This window comes from Protopterus annectens, chromosome 16.part0 (assembly GCF_019279795.1).
Source record: "Protopterus annectens isolate FY-2018-M chromosome 16.part0, PAN1.0, whole genome shotgun sequence".
Lineage (NCBI taxonomy): Eukaryota > Metazoa > Chordata > Ceratodontiformes > Protopteridae > Protopterus > Protopterus annectens.
The window spans coordinates 259,017,558-259,034,265 of NC_056750.1; the positions used below are offsets into that span (position 1 = coordinate 259,017,558).

The 16,708-nt window shown below is 46.1% G+C and overlaps 1 protein-coding gene across 5 annotated transcripts in view; it reads right to left on the reverse strand.

Annotated features, from left to right (window-relative positions):
- Window positions 1–7,582: 7,582 nt before the first annotated feature.
- LOC122791042 (myomegalin-like) overlaps window positions 7,583–16,708 on the reverse strand; it is a 3,200,315-nt gene continuing 3,191,189 nt past the window's right edge. For all 5 annotated transcript variants that reach the window (XM_044058817.1, XM_044058818.1, XM_044058820.1 and 2 more), the window contains one exon: window positions 7,583–8,262. In XM_044058817.1, the coding sequence (XP_043914752.1) occupies window positions 8,197–8,262 (66 nt within the window). In that variant the 3' untranslated portion in view covers window positions 7,583–8,196. The remainder of the gene's footprint in view (window positions 8,263–16,708) is intronic.

Genomic DNA, 16,708 nt, shown 5'->3' on the forward strand with positions numbered 1-16,708 from the left:
GGATGGATGGCTGGCTGGCTGGCAGAGGATGGATGGCTGGCTGGCTGGCAGAGGATGGATGGCTGGCTGGCTGGCAGAGGATGGATGGATGGCTGGCTGGCAGAGGATGGATGGCTGGCTGGCTGGCAGGCAGAGGATGGATGGCTGGCTGGCTGGCAGGCAGAGGATGGATGGATGGCTGGCAGGTAGAGGATGGATGGCTGGCTGGCTGGCTGGCAGGCAGAGGATGGCCTGCCGGCCGGCTGGCAGGCAGAGGATGGCCGGCCGGCTGGCTGGCAGGGCATGGCCGGCTGGCAGGCAGGAGATGGCCAGCCGGCCGGCTGGCAGGGGATGGCTGGCCGGCTGGCAGGCAGGGGATGGCTGGCAGGCAGGGGATGGCTGGCCGGCTGGCAGGCAGGGGATGGCTGGCCGGCTGGCAGGCAGGGGATGGCTGGCCGGCTGGCAGGCAGGGGATGGCTGGCCGGCTGGCAGGCAGGGGATGGCTGGCCGGCTGGCTGACAGGCAGAGGATGGCTGGCTGGCGCGCTTGTTAAAAAAAAAAAAAAAAATCTGTCTTTTTTTTTTAGCGGCTGTAGAAGTGCTTAAAACAAAGCGTTCCTACAGCCATTATCTTTGCAGGGCTCTTCCTGCCCAATCCCGACCCCGTTCATGAATTGCAGTCAATTGCTGCACGAATTAAAGCACCCGGACCTAACAGGCAGCAGCTTTGCCTGCAGGTCCGGGTTGGTAACTGAATTGCCGTGAAAAAGCCGAAAGTAATTGCGACTTTTCCACGGCAATTCAGTGCGATCAAAGCGGGACTTTTCAGGTCCCCCTACTTGATACAGCGGGCAACGGGAAAAGGTGGCTTAACCTGTGAGTGTCCCGCTGACAACGGGATGGGTGACAACCTTATTGGACAGGGTATTTTAAATGGTACTACTTTTTAAAGAGTTACTGTTAACTTTGTGTAATGGTAAAATAGGTTGCATTTGTGTGTTGTGCAGCTTGTAGCCTAATGCTTGTTGCAGTTTGTTTTAAAAAAATGGCATGAATGCTGTGCTTTGCTACTGCGGAAACAGTTACTCAATTATGTAGTGCTTTCAGGAACGCAAGAGAAGATATGATGTTGGTTGTACAGTGCATACATCAACTGTCCAGAATATTGTAGAATGTCTCCAAGAGTGGGTACACACACACACACACACACACACACACACACACACACACACACACACACACACACACACACACACTCACGTGTGCACGCATGGAACTTTGACTCAACGTGTCTGCATACTTCATACATTCCTCCCATTTGTGCATCCCAATCTACCTCAGAGATCTACTCCCAAGCACTGTAATCATTCAAATATGCTGAGATTACTGTAGGAATAGCAGACGGAGAGGGTGAATCCATCTGCAGAAACTCGTAGCACCCTCTTCTGTACTTCTGTCATTTGTGTGGAGTACCATTTAAAGTAGTCCCTCATTTTGGAATCCGTTTCCCCAAAGGTGATTCTTCAAATGGGGAATCATCTTGCAAGGAATCCTCGTCAGGAGAGCAGTATTCTGAAGGGGAAGCCGCTGTGAGGTATAGGAGAGGGACTGATCTGAAGAGGAGTCTTCTTCATGAGACTATGGCTGTGGCAATGAGCCAACAGAAGTAGGCCTGGGGCTCAAGGCTGGAAGAGCTGGAGGAGTCTGGGATGAAGTAGGCCTCAGTGCCAGGAAGGCCTGAAAGAGATGGAGTAAATGCCTGCCAATCAAGCATTTCTTCTGATGGGGCGACCAGTGCTTAGACTTCCGTTTCCTTTTTAGAGAAGAAGTCTTAGGTCCTGGTTGAGTAGGCAAGACCTAGTGTCCGACATCAGCATAGGAATAGAAGTGCCTTCCTTGGTAATGGACGGTAACACCAGCCGTTTGGGCAAACCTGCCCCCCCCCATCAGATGCAGACATTGTTGGTACCTCCCCAGACATGCAGGCTGGAGAAACAACGGTGGTGTCCGCGGTACCCACCAAAATAGTCAAGCCTATCGGATGTACCTCAGCCCCTAAACTGGCAGCTGGCAGGACGTCCATACTCGGAGGCACAGTATCGGTCCTAGCTACCTTGACCTTCTTTTTCTGCAGTTCTGCTGAGATGCCCGATTCCAGTTCCATACTTAAGGCAAGGCATTTGAGATGTTTGTTCTGGACTAAAAGCTTGAGGGCTGTGAGATGGCTGCGCAGAGTTTTGGGAACAAATGGCTGCCAAATGGAACACGCTTTGTGGTCATGGGAAGGCTCTAAGCAGAATAAGCAGAGGTCATGACTGTCTTTGTGTTGAATTTGTCCACCACACTTACATTTTCCCTTACTAGATCACATGGATGGAAACAGCTAAGTAAAAATTATACAGCAACCTAAGCACAGCAGAAAGGAAGAGAAAAAAAATCCCTCAACAAGGTACATATCTTTTCAGGAGTCACTTATGAGCAGGCTGACATTCAACTGGCAGCAGAGAAGTTCTGAGGTCTGTGATTGCCGATGTCACATTTATGGCCCACAGTTTATGGCCCCTGAGTGCGATGTCCACATGTCTTACAGCAGCCAGGCTAAGCTTTTGTATATGAGCGGGACGTTTGGGTCGCCTGAGGTGGAGGATCCCACATATTAGAATACTGCAACATGAGAATAGAAGGAATCATCCATAACACTTTCTCACATAAAAAAAAAATCGAGGAAGTAAATCAAAAAGACTATGTAGACCAACTCGAAGCCTATTTCTCTTCTCAGTATCCTACAGCTTATTCAGAGGTGACCTCTGCCTCACATATAGAGCCTCAACAGACCCCATTCAATCAGATCTATGACAACTGCAAATCCAGTGGTATTACAATAACTTGTTCAAGGGACCTCAATCTCTTTTACAATATTAACACAACATGCTGGGTGGATAGGTATGCATCACAGAGGATACCACTGCTACAGAACTATCTTCAGAATCCTTCTCTTACTCTTTTCAAACATAATTTGGATATATGAATGGGTAACTGCAAATTCACCCCTGATTTAGCAGCACTGGCTCTCACTAATAGGTAAAATTAATTACCTGAACATGTACTTTTCCTGCATGTCCTTTGGATATTCATATCACAAACTGCAGGCAGAGGGACGGCTGTCTGGCCGGCAGGCAGAGGGACGGCTGTCTGGCCGGCAGGCAGAGGGACGGCTGTCTGGCCGGCAGGCAGAGGGACGGCTGTCTGGCCGGCAGGCAGAGGGACGGCTGTCTGGCCGGCAGGCAGAGGGACGGCTGTCTGGCCGGCAGGCAGAGGGACGGCTGTCTGGCCGGCAGGCAGAGGGACGGCTGTCTGGCCGGCAGGCAGAGGATGGATGGCTGGCCGGCAGGCAGAGGATGGATGGCTGGCTGGCAGGCAGAGGATGGATGGCTGGCTGGCAGGCAGAGGATGGATGGCTGGCTGGCAGGCAGAGGATGGATGGCTGGCTGGCAGGCAGAGGATGGATGGCTGGCTGGCAGGCAGACGATGGATGGCTGGCTGGCAGGCAGACGATGGATGGCTGGCTGGCAGGCAGACGATGGATGGCTGGCTGGCAGGCAGGCAGAGGATGGATGTCTGGCAGGCAGAGGATGGATGGCTGTCTGGCAGGCAGAGGATGGCTGTCTGGCAGGCAGAGGATGGCTGGCTGGCTGGCAGGCAGAGGATGGCTGGCTGGCTGGCAGGCAGAGGATGGCTGGCTGGCTGGCAGGCAGAGGATGGCTGGCTGGCTGGCAGGCAGAGGATGGCTGGCTGGCTGGCAGGCAGAGGATGGCTGGCTGGCAGGCAGGCAGAGGATGGCTGGCTGGCTGGCAGGCAGGCAGAGGATGGCTGGCTGGCTGGCAGGCAGGCAGAGGATGGCTGGCTGGCTGGCAGGCAGGCAGAGGATGGCTGGCTGGCAGGCAGGCAGGCAGAGGATGGCTGGCTGGCTGGCTGGCAGGCAGAGGATGGCTGGCTGGCTGGCAGGCAGAGGATGGCTGGCTGGCTGGCAGGCAGAGGATGGCTGGCTGGCTGGCAGGCAGAGGATGGCTGGCTGGCTGGCAGGCAGAGGATGGCTGGCTGGCTGGCAGGCAGAGGATGGCTGGCTGGCTGGCAGGCAGAGGATGGCTGGCTGGCTGGCAGGCAGAGGATGGCTGGCTGGCTGGCAGGCAGAGGATGGCTGGCTGGCTGGCAGGCAGAGGATGGCTGGCTGGCTGGCAGGCAGAGGATGGCTGGCTGGCTGGCAGGCAGAGGATGGCTGGCTGGCTGGCAGGCAGAGGATGGCTGGCTGGCTGGCAGGCAGAGGATGGCTGGCTGGCTGGCAGGCAGAGGATGGCTGGCTGGCTGGCAGGCAGAGGATGGCTGGCTGGCTGGCAGGCAGAGGATGGCTGGCTGGCTGGCAGGCAGAGGATGGCTGGCTGGCTGGCAGGCAGAGGATGGCTGGCTGGCAGGCAGAGGATGGAGGGCTGGCTGGCTGGCAGGCAGAGGATGGATGGCTGGCTGGCTGGCAGGCAGAGGATGGCTGGCTGGCAGGCAGAAGATGGCTGGCAGGCAGAGGATGGCTGGCAGGCAGAGGATGGATGGCTGGCTGGCAGGCAGAGGATGGCTGGCTGGCAGGCAGAGGATGGATGGCTGGCTGGCAGGCAGAGGATGGATGGCTGGCTGGCAGGCAGAGGATGGATGGCTGGCTGGCAGGCAGAGGATGGATGGCTGGCTGGCAGGCAGAGGATGGATGGCTGGCTGGCAGGCAGAGGATGGATGGCTGGCTGGCAGGCAGAGGATGGATGGCTGGCTGGCAGGCAGAGGATGGATGGCTGGCTGGCAGGCAGAGGATGGATGGCTGGCTGGCAGGCAGAGGATGGATGGCTGGCTGGCAGGCAGAGGATGGATGGCTGGCTGGCAGGCAGAGGATGGATGGCTGGCTGGCAGGCAGAGGATGGATGGCTGGCTGGCAGGCAGAGGATGGATGGCTGGCTGGCAGGCAGAGGATGGATGGCTGGCTGGCAGGCAGAGGATGGATGGCTGGCTGGCAGGCAGAGGATGGATGGCTGGCTGGCTGGCAGAGGATGGATGGCTGGCTGGCTGGCAGAGGATGGATGGCTGGCTGGCTGGCAGAGGATGGATGGCTGGCTGGCTGGCAGAGGATGGATGGCTGGCTGGCTGGCAGAGGATGGATGGATGGCTGGCAGAGGATGGATGGATGGCTGGCTGGCAGAGGATGGATGGCTGGCTGGCTGGCAGAGGATGGATGCCTGGCTGGCAGAGGATGGATGGCTGGCTGGCTGGCAGGCAGAGGATGGATGGATGGCTGGCAGGTACAGGATGGATGGCTGGCTGGCTGGCTGGCAGGCAGAGGATGGATGGATGGCTGGCAGGTACAGGATGGATGGCTGGCTGGCTGGCTGGCAGGCAGAGGATGGCCTGCCGGCTGGCTGGCAGGCAGAGGATGGCCGGCCGGCTGGCAGGCAGGAGATGGCCAGCCGGCCGGCTGGCAGGGGATGGCTGGCCGGCTGGCAGGCAGGGGATGGCTGGCAGGCAGGGGATGGCTGGCCGGCTGGCAGGCAGGGGATGGCTGGCCGGCTGGCAGGCAGGGGATGGCTGGCCGGCTGGCAGGCAGGGGATGGCTGGCCGGCTGGCTGACAGGCAGGGGATGGCTGGCTGGCGCGCTTGTTAAAAAAAAAAAAAAAATCTGTCTTTTTTTTTTAGCGGCTGTAGAAGTGCTTAAAACAAAGCGTTCCTACAGCCATTATCTTTGCAGGGCTCTTCCTGCCCAATCCCGACCCCGTTCATGAATTGCAGTCAATTGCTGCACGAATTAAAGCACCCGGACCTAACAGGCAGCAGCTTTGCCTGCAGGTCCGGGTTGGTGACGTAACTGAATTGCCGTGAAAAAGCCGAAAGTAATTGCGACTTTTCCACGGCAATTCAGTGCGATCGCAAAAGCGGGACTTTTCAGGTCCCCCTACTTGATACAGCGGGCAACGGGAAAAGGTGGCTTAACCTGTGAGTGTCCCGCTGACAACGGGATGGGTGACAACCTTATTGGACAGGGTATTTTAAATGGTACTACTTTTTAAAGAGTTACTGTTAACTTTGTGTAATGGTAAAATAGGTTGCATTTGTGTGTTGTGCAGCTTGTAGCCTAATGCTTGTTGCAGTTTGTTTTAAAAAAATGGCATGAATGCTGTGCTTTGCTACTGCGGAAACAGTTACTCAATTATGTAGTGCTTTCAGGAACGCAAGAGAAGATATGATGTTGGTTGTACAGTGCATACATCAACTGTCCAGAATATTGTAGAATGTCTCCAAGAGTGGGTACACACACACACACACACACACACACACACACACACACACACTCACGTGTGCACGCATGGAACTTTGACTCAACGTGTCTGCATACTTCATACATTCCTCCCATTTGTGCATCCCAATCTACCTCAGAGATCTACTCCCAAGCACTGTAATCATTCCACCTTCTCTCTGCCATCATCCAAATAGTTTCAGGAGTAAGTCTGTTCCCTTGTAAATTGCAGTACATAGCTGTCCTCAGACTACATACAGGTGAATTTAAATAATGCACCAAATTCCACTCTCTTGTCCAAGATGTGTGTGTGTGGGTGTGGGTGTGTGTGTGTGGGTGAGAGAGGCAGACAGCTTCTGTGAGGATCATTACTGTGCTAATTCTTAATTTCACATTCATAGCTAATTTTCAAACAGATCAACAGATTAACTTCTCCTACTTACTAAAACACTTTACTCATACACATACTGCTGCCTCTCAAAACATTAAAAAGAACAGTACACTGATATGAGCCAACAGTGCAAATGTTGTGACCACAAAACTAAAGTAATGCAGTCACCATTTTTAAAACACACACACACACATATATATATATATACATATATATATATATATATATATATATATATATATATATATATATATCATTTAATAATCATTAGCAAAACAAATTAATTATATTTCTACAGAACTGCTGTCATCTGAACTTCTTGCTGAACTAAAATAAAGGTCATCCAGATAAGGATTTAGAACTCCAACATCAGACATCACTGTTATCACTAGAAAAAGCATCGCAATCCTCAGAACTGCTTTCACACACTGAACTGACAAACTTAGTGTAATTCCTTACATGAAATCAAAGGTCAGAGGGGATTCTACAGACAATTACATGGAAGTGAACCACTGCCCACCAAAAAAGGGAAAAGTAATGGCAAACCATGAAACAATTACAGCAAAACCACAGAAAGAGACATTAGACTGAAACAACCCCAAAGGTTAAGAATAGTGACAAATCACTAAGATATTCACATATCAAAAATACCTATGGCTGGGCAAGCAGACAGGAGAAAGATCACACTAGAAAAAATGAAAACTGAATAGAAAGTCAACAACAAAAGTGACCAGAATTTAGAAAAAGTACATCCACTGAAAACACAATCAATTTTAGAGGGGTAGATTAAAAAAATTAACAGAACACCATATTATATTCAATAAAAAATACAATAAAGAGATGATATATATAAACCCATCCCTCCAAAAGTAATTCACAAAGGCAGACAAAAAGGTTTGAGGACCATTTACTTAAAAAAATACTGACCTATACAATTCTTACAATTAGAATAAGGCCACTCTGTTCTTCCTTTAAAAATCTTCTAAATTAAGAACATCTGAAGTATTTTAACAGATCCTTTGGTACAACCCATCTTTGAAATTAAGGCAGTACAACGTAGGCACTTTTCCTTTTCAACATATAAGGAAAAAAAAGCAGCAACTTCCCCCCCCAAATATGTTCATTACAGTCGTAAAGCACTCACTGAAAGCACAAGAGTGTCCTGCAAAATACAACGATAAAAGGAATACACATGATGTTTTCAAAAACTAACAACATTTTAAAAGTTACTCATAACAGTTTTCAAAGTTATTTTTTTTTAAATGTGTCTTGGTTATCTTTTAAAAGCATATAAACATTTCACCTTTATCATTTTCAGTTGTACCGTTGACCTAAGTATCAATCCTTAAGTTAGTCATTAGAAAGTTACGAGCCTCTAAACTACATTACAAAGCTTTCTTTTGCAAAATGCATCAGAAGTAGTAATACTAGGACACTGTTGATAAGCTTGTTTTTTAAGGTTGATAATGCCTTCATGTTGAAAACTACAGGAGGTGTGTTCCAAATCACTTCCCATCTGCATCAGTATTTTCACACTTCCCATCTGCATCAGTATTTTCACTGGGCTGCATCTGTAATATATTAACACCAAAGAACAGAGGAATGTTAATCTAACAAGCTATCAATAAGAAAAATACACAAGGTTTTCTGTATGCTGAACCTAAAACTATTTCTTATGCATGCAGATAAAACTGTCCAATAAGCAAAAGTATGGTGGCATATGGAAGAAGTCAGTAAAGATAGACCAAACAAAAATAAAGCTGGTTGAGCAATATGGCAGACTGCAATAGGGATTTTTTGGTGAGAATAAACAACATACAGACAACCTTAAAATGCAAAAACATGCACAAAAAAGAGAATGCATTACAGATTCATTAACAGAAATTAAGTAACAAAGGATATCTTTCATATGGCCAACTAGAAATAATATGTTCCCTACTTCTCAGGTATCCTTAAGTATATATTTATGGTTAAAAAAAGGTATAGCCCACCACAGTGCAGTCTTCATAGTGTAATGGTTTCTAGGCTTGCCATCTATCCAGTAATTATATTACGTTCCAGAAGTCCGGAAAGCACTGTACAAACTCTGGTAATCTGTATTAGCAGCATGACCAGAATGCCAGAGTTTGTAAAAAAGCAACTCGGTCAGACTTTTTTCCAGAAAAAACATCATGAAAGTGATGTGGATCAGTTTGAGATTACCTAAACATAAAAACAATAAAGTACCACAATGTAAATAAGTCCAAGATTATGCAAATAAAAAAAAAAAAAGACTCGTGAGATCTTCCACCCACAGGTGATGTATACATTCATGTCATAAAATGAGCATGAATGTGAGAGGTAATGGGGTGGGGCTGGACAGAGCCACTGGTAGTGGAGGGTGTGCGTGGCTTTGGTGCAGTTTTCAGCAACAGCAACCCTAACTTCATATTAGTTTCTAGTGGTGTACAGTGGAGTAATATGAGTTTCTTGTGTGTTTGCTAATTATTTTGAAGACTTTTTTCATAAACATTTTTTTACTCTCCCCAGGACCTCACCAGTATCCATTCAGCTGATTCATTCTTTGTGTGTGTGTGTCATGGTGGTGAGGTGCTGGGCACTTCTGAGTTAGATGACAACACTATAGCCCATTTGTTCCTGCTGTGAACTTCCAATCGGCTCTTTGTTCACCCGACAGTCAGGTGGTAACAACTGGGCCGGCTTGTTGGTTCAAGGGAGCAGCATTTCTTCTCCCCTTTGCAAGCATCCCCCACCCCTAGCAGCTCCTGTGTGCTCTGTCACTGTTGCCTCCCAATGGGAAGCATTTCTCTGCAAGTTAAACTGTCCTTGGCTATTGGTGCAAATGGACCATGACAGTGCGGGCTTGGTAGGCTTGAAATCCACTAGGTAACACCTCTGTGATGAGACAAAGCTCAATCCCAAAGGATATACAAGCCAACTTCAACTTCTCACTCTCATTCTTTGTGGTCAGGTGCCCGAGCCTCTATCCAAACTCCATTTCCCTATGGCCTAGACCCATCCTTCCATGTCACAGAATTAGCACCTCATTGATGTTATTGACTACTTTATCAGAAACAAGGGGCAGCAGGTCACATTTTGGCCCATAATTCCACAATAAATATACTTTAATTATAAGGAAATAAAGTAATATAACAACTGTTAGTTTGTGTTCTGAAAAAAATAGTATCCGAGATATTCAGTAAACAAAAGCATGTAAAAAATATTCTTTCAAGTGGGTAGCAAACATTAAGGATTCCACCTGGTTGCCTTCAACAGTCTTGTACTATGACCTCCAGCAGCTTTTTAATGAAGAACTACTTCAGTAAGGAATGCATACTTCATCAGTATTAAATCAAGGAAGTACTTCCATCGTTCCTTCAATTTTTTTTCTATACCACAGGGTAGGTGCAGGCATCAAGTAGGGGCAGAAGGTTTTGACATTGGTGCAAGGTGCAAATACTCCCCACAGATTAAAGAAACACTGGCAGCAGGTGGATATAGAAAGCACATCATGAAGCAGCAGCATATCCTTAAGATACAATCTTAGTGGTGATAAGTTCTTTAGTGCTAAGCTATCCTTAACTGCAGGTTGTTCTTAAAACAGGTAGTAACCATACAAGTTAGAATCTCAAGCAGCAAAACAGATATTACCTAGAGGAAGGAAGGAAGGATAATTTCTTTAACAGGTCAACAAAAAGATTTTTGGGAATTCTCAGGAAAGGATAGCTTACAAGACTGACCTGCTAAAGCAGCTATATTCCTTAAAGCAAAATCCAGTCTGCAGTCTCACATGACTGACAAAAAAGCAGTGGTGACACCTACTTTCTCTAAAGAGTGGCCTTGGGACAGCCCTGTCCTGTTAAGAACAAAACACACTGACAACTATTTGAGAAGGCACTACTTGACACAATGCATTTGTCTTGCACTGCTTGTCTAAAGAAACAAACCTACAAGTCCTTGTTTCGTGGCTTTGTTCGACATAAACAGAACAGTTATTAATGCTAATAATGAATATCAGTGTATGAGAAGATCTTTTTCACTGCCTGATTTTTCTTGATGGAAACAAATTATTGGTGATTAAAAAAGTACAGTGAAAACTGAAGCCTCTTTTGGAACAAACCTAGAATTGTTCCTTACAATTACCACATAAATCACAGTAAAATGGTAAGTTTCAGAAGCAATGAAAGCATGCATTTGTCCCTTTCTAAAGGCACTAAAAATTATTCCTGGGCTCAAGGTATGCTTTGATCAAGGGGATGCAGATATTGAAAAAACATCCCTTAAGACATGCTGCTGTACGGCTGCAGGAAGTAACTGGGTATCGAAACTGATTCCTCAGCAAACTCAACAAGACAGAGCTCAGCATATCACCCAGTTGTGATGTTTGTGTCTGCCACTATCATTGCTCCTTCCACTACATTATCTGCTGCTCACAAGGATATATTAGACAAAGAAGAAATGCTAGACATCTTGGAGAGAAACTTGTCTTCTGTTTCTTTTGCAAACCTTTCCAAAGTCTAATCTGTTTCCTGAACCAAGTCCTTCTACAACTAGACAGTGAGAGAGATTATTTATTTATTTATTTCAAGTTTGATGACCGGGGAGGTCCCACTGGGCTCAGGAAGCCCGTTTTCAGTGGAGGCCCAGGGAGAAAAGCTCCGCATATGCAGTTTTTCACCCTTACACTGAACAGAAGAACAAATGTGCTTCCCCACAGTGCAAGGCGCTTGACTCTTGGTTTGGTGAATGAACTAACAAGCTGAGAAGTAGGAAACTTCTTCAAATCACCTTCTGCTAGTGTGGTGCCAACTTCAGGGCTGTAGAAAAAGTTCTTTCCAATCCTTGGGCCTATCTGGTCTCTTAGAAATCAGGGCCACCACATCCATGATGTTTCTGTCACCAGCTTCATCATCTTATCTAGGCAGGGCATCACCCAAGATGATGGCACAGGGGACTGGAAGGCCTCTTCTACAATAAGCTCTGACAGAGAGTGATATCGGGGGGGGGGATACCTCATTCCGCCTTGGCCTGATCATTTGGAGGACATCTCACTGAATTCTGGATCATTTGGTGGAAGGGTAGGGGATTTTTCCTCTTCGATGACATCTGATGTTGAATACTCAGATGGTGAGTCCAGAGGATTTCTCTTGCATTTGTACTTGCCTGACCACCTTGGGGAGGATTATTTTCAAGACAGAGGTAGTTGCAGGACTAGATGCCAACTGAGATCCAAAAGAAGGGTGTCTGCTCTGCATATCTACTACTGAGAAGGGCTGGATAGCCATCAAATCAGAATGAAGTCCCGGTGCTCCAAAAGCAATAGTCCAAGTCAAACAGGAGGAGCAGGCAGAGCTGCCTACACAGTCAGAGCCAGGATCAAAATAGAGTCTTGCTGTATTATTAATGACCTTTGTTAGATATATATTTAGAAATTTATAAGTGCATGCACTTCTGTTGCTAGTTAGATGCATATACACTTCTGTTGCTATAATATATGTAGGAATAATATAGTCAGATACACACATTTCTGTTTGCTAAAAAAAGGGTTAAACTGTTCTTAGCTGAGAAGCAAGGAAAAATCAAATAAATAAATAAAACGGCATTCATGTAAAATGTAACATGATTCAAGGTCTAATACAGCCAGAGAAAAACACTGATAAGGAATTCCTGAGATGCAGGTGCGAGGAAGAAACACAGTTGGAGACGAGAACAACTTACTGAACCGTCACTTAATTCACCTTGAAACAAGAACACAATGGATGGAGCTTATTAACAGACTGCATGACATCATCGAAAGACTGGTTTCACACAAAAAGATTCTCAAACAGGAAAGACTCCCTAAATACCAAAGTAATGACTTTGAAAGTTCCTAAAAGACTGCTTTCAAAAGAATGTATATATGAGATGTAATCTGATTTCTTGGTAGATCTATTAGAGCTTTTTCATGGAGAGCATCATTTATGTTGTATTGAAAAGAAACATGAAGACAGTAAATTCTGCAAGCTGTATATTATTGTATGTCTCATTTGTTATACAGACAGTTACTTTACTAGTTATTGTGCACGGTTTAAAAGTTAATAGTCTGCAATGTTTACGTGCACTAACCAGACTTTTATTCTACAAGGCACTAACAAATGCACATCTGACAAACATCTGCATTTAATTAGACACCAACACAGAGCTGTAGTCGGCAGCTTCAGCAAAATAAAACAAGACGGTCAGTCAGTGACATCACGAGCTTTCATTTTTTAAATAACTTTTCAACCTTAGCAGCAGATTCTGTCTCAGCCCCAAATGCTGAAAGTTCAGTTGGCATCGACATTGAAGCAGCGAGCTTCCATGTCAAAAAGATGACCCTTGGGATGCAACCATCAGGCTTGAGATGGTGATCATGATGACTCAAACCCTGACAACAATGCTGAATGTGCCATCGACCCTGAAGGGCTCGAGGCCAGCATCCCAATCCTGAATGAGTGATCAGCAGCAAAAATGAGGAGGCTGAGGGTTGCATCCCTGAGACTGAGGCCACAGTTGCTCCCAAGATCATCATCAGCATTAAACCCCACATCAGAGGGTGTCTGGGCAAATCAGTACCAGGATATGGTAAAGTATTATGAAAGAAAAACTATGGGTGAAGGAGCTCTATTCTCTTTCTAATGTTAATTGGGACAGGAGGCGCAGGTCCACATACTGCATCGGTAAAAAGGCTTTTCCACATTTTGCTGCACTCTAAATCAATGGTGAAGGATCTCCTAAATAGGCATTTGCTCCTTTGGGGGGGAAGGGGGGGGAGAAGTTAGCACTGAACTGGTCTGCCAGGATGTTGGCTATGTCTGTAGGTTCGGTATATTTTGTACCATTATGCATCAATTCAGAGCATCTGACCTCACATATGCTTGTCTGCTGTCCATTTGCCAGCTTATGTTCCATTTATTCTCTTTCCTATTTAACAAGCAGTGATGAGAGCTTGAGCAGTTGTATTCAAATACTGTTATACTCCATTTCTTCTATTTTCTCTGACTTTTTTATGTTCCTAGCTTCTTTTTGTAATGCTTAGCCCCTGTGACTAAATGATATCTAGAGGACTGTCAATTTTTTCCATTTTTTTTGCTTCCATTGTGTACTTATCATTAGCCTCCTCCTTCCAATCAGCCACAATTTGTGCCCCATCATGGAGGCAAAGGTCACTCGGGAGCATCATTTAGGTGGGCGTTAGGGCTTTTTTTTTTTTTTACATTTTTTTCTTTATGCCCTACAACCCCTGTGCATGCTCGGTTCGCAAGGAAAGGAGCATATCATGAGCTGGCTGTGCTGGATTCTCTTGACTTCTGCAAGAGGTATTACCTGGAATCAGCCCTGTTTTCCCATCCTCGTTTGCAGGAGGTTTCTTCAGTCTGTACTGGAGAAAATGCACAGCCCTTTGTGCTCACAAAAGTGCTCCAAGAAGAACTGAACCCTCACATTAAGTCACTGTTCAAACTTAGCCTTACTACAGGATATGTACCCAAAGAATGGCGTACAGCTACAGTGGTCCCACTCCACAAAGGTGGCACAACGGACCCCGGGAACTATCGCCCCATAAGCCCAACTAGTCTGATCTGTAAAGCTATGGAGCATATTATCATGGAACTCATAAACAAAGACATTGGGAACCTCCAGACACTGGACCCTACCCAATTTGGCTTTGTTAAGGGCAGATCTTGCCTCTTAAACCTAGTTGATTTCTTTGAAATGGTTACCAAAGCCATAGATGAGGGCAAGGTAGTCCACACAGCCTACCTGGACCTCGCAAAAGCCTTCGACACAATACCTCACCCAGCATCATAAATAAGCTTACCAGCTTAAATATCAACCCCTATGTCACAAGATGGGCTGCAAAACTGGCTCAGAGATAGAACCCGACAGAACCCACATGGTCAGAATTGCAGGTGCCACGTCCGAATCCAAACCAGTTACAAGTGGCGTCCCACCAGGCTCAGTTCTGGGACCTCTCTTATTCGGTATATACTTCTCTGAGGTACAGACTAACACGGGGGGACTATGGCTGACAAAGTTCGCAGATGACTGCAAACTGGGAGCCATAATCGACTCTCCAGCTGACACAAGCATCCTCCAACAGAGTCTCACAGAGACGGATGCTTGGTGCCAGAGCCACGGCCTCAAGCTAAATGCTAAAAAGTGCATAGTCATCCCCTTTGGAAAAAAACAAAGTGCCCACAAATTACCACATAGGTGGTAATCCATTAAGTACGAAGAAGTAATTAGGGATTTGGGGACCCACGTAGATAGTAATCTCTCCTTTGATAATCACGTTGCCAAAGTGGTTAGAAAGACCTTCTATATAGCCCACCTTATCACGAAAGGGTTCGCATCTAGATCAAGAGAGGTCATTATGCCCCTCTACTCATCACTCATCAAGCCCATAATTGAATACAATGCCCCTTTTGGGATGTACCTTACCAGACATCTGCAGCAACTGGAGAGACCCCAAAAGTACCTCACCAAGAGGATCATGGGCCACAAACAGATGTCCTATGCAGCTTGACTAAAGAAACTCCAGCTCTACTCAGTTGCTTACCGCCTACTCAGAGGCGATCTACGCCTGACGTACAAAGCCATGTCTAACCAGAATTAAAGGACATGCTCCACCTCAAAAAATCCAAATCCCTTAGAGCTACATGCTCCAGGGACTTAAACCTCAGCACAAAAATAAATAGGACATGCTGGAGGGACAGATTCATTTCCCAGAGGCTCCCCTCACCCTGGAACAGAATCCCAATTCATGTTAGACATAGCCCCTCGCTGACCCTCTTCAAGCGAAATCTGGACGCGTGGATGGGAAATCGCAAATTCACCCCTGGGATCTCTTCTGTGTCCCTGCTTGACAGAGGCACAGTAAACTAATCTTAAAGGGCTACCTTCTGTGACCTACTATACAGAGGCACAGTAGGCTAATCTAATAGGGAGGCAAAAGCCAAATACACTCTGGCTAGGCTTATAAATGCCCTTGGGCAGATAGTCTAGTATCTACCTATGAACCTATAAGATTGTCATGGGTACACAGGCAAAATTATTTCAGAATATTCAAAATGAACAGAGACAGCATTTTAAAAAGCTCAGCATTAAATCTTTTTGATCATCTTCAATATACCTGCAAGATGCAGATGACAAGTTTAAGATGGTGAATGGTCACAAGTAAAGGCCTTTACTAAAACTTAAAGCATAGGTGTGGGTTCATCAACATCCTTACAAACAAATAACAGTATTAGTAAACACTGGTATATAACAGCAAATGGTATTATGCATGTGATAGCATGAATCTGAACATCATGAAACAGAAAAGCTGCTTCTTAGGGTTGTTGCTGTACTGAGCTGACTAATGTAATTGCATTCTATTCAGCCCATATTCTGAATGAGAGACAGCAACAAGATGGCCTCTTGTTTGAGTGGTTATTTATATCTTTTTGGCGAAAGATTAAAGGCATGTTTCATTAATAATTCTCTTGAATCAATCTCACTGACATACTGATTCACAACCATCTGAGCGATCATCTGTACTAGTGTTAAGACATTATCTGTCACATTTCTTGGCTTGTTGTGGAATTCATTCATTAGCTCCATTTTTCTGCTATGCATGTAGAAGGCAGGCTGTTGTCATCCTTGATTTCTACTATTCATTTTTTGCTATAGGGAAACTTTACAGGAGAAACTGAGTTTTCAATGCCGGTTTGATGATACCAATATATGCTGTCCTTTTTCCATAGAAAAATTACTTTCTATCAGAAACTTAAAAATGGAAAAAATAAGGAGCTGTTGCTCATTCTAACTTGACAGATAGGTTGGTTGCACAATGCTGTACTCAGAAGTGTTGAAGCTCAGATTCTGTATGAACTGTTCTTTGAAAAACATCCCTTAGGTGAAAAATCTAGCACTAGATCTGGATTTTGGCATGACTGTTGTCACTGCCATAATTGTGTTACACTTCTGACCATGAGTGATGCCATATATGTAAACTTT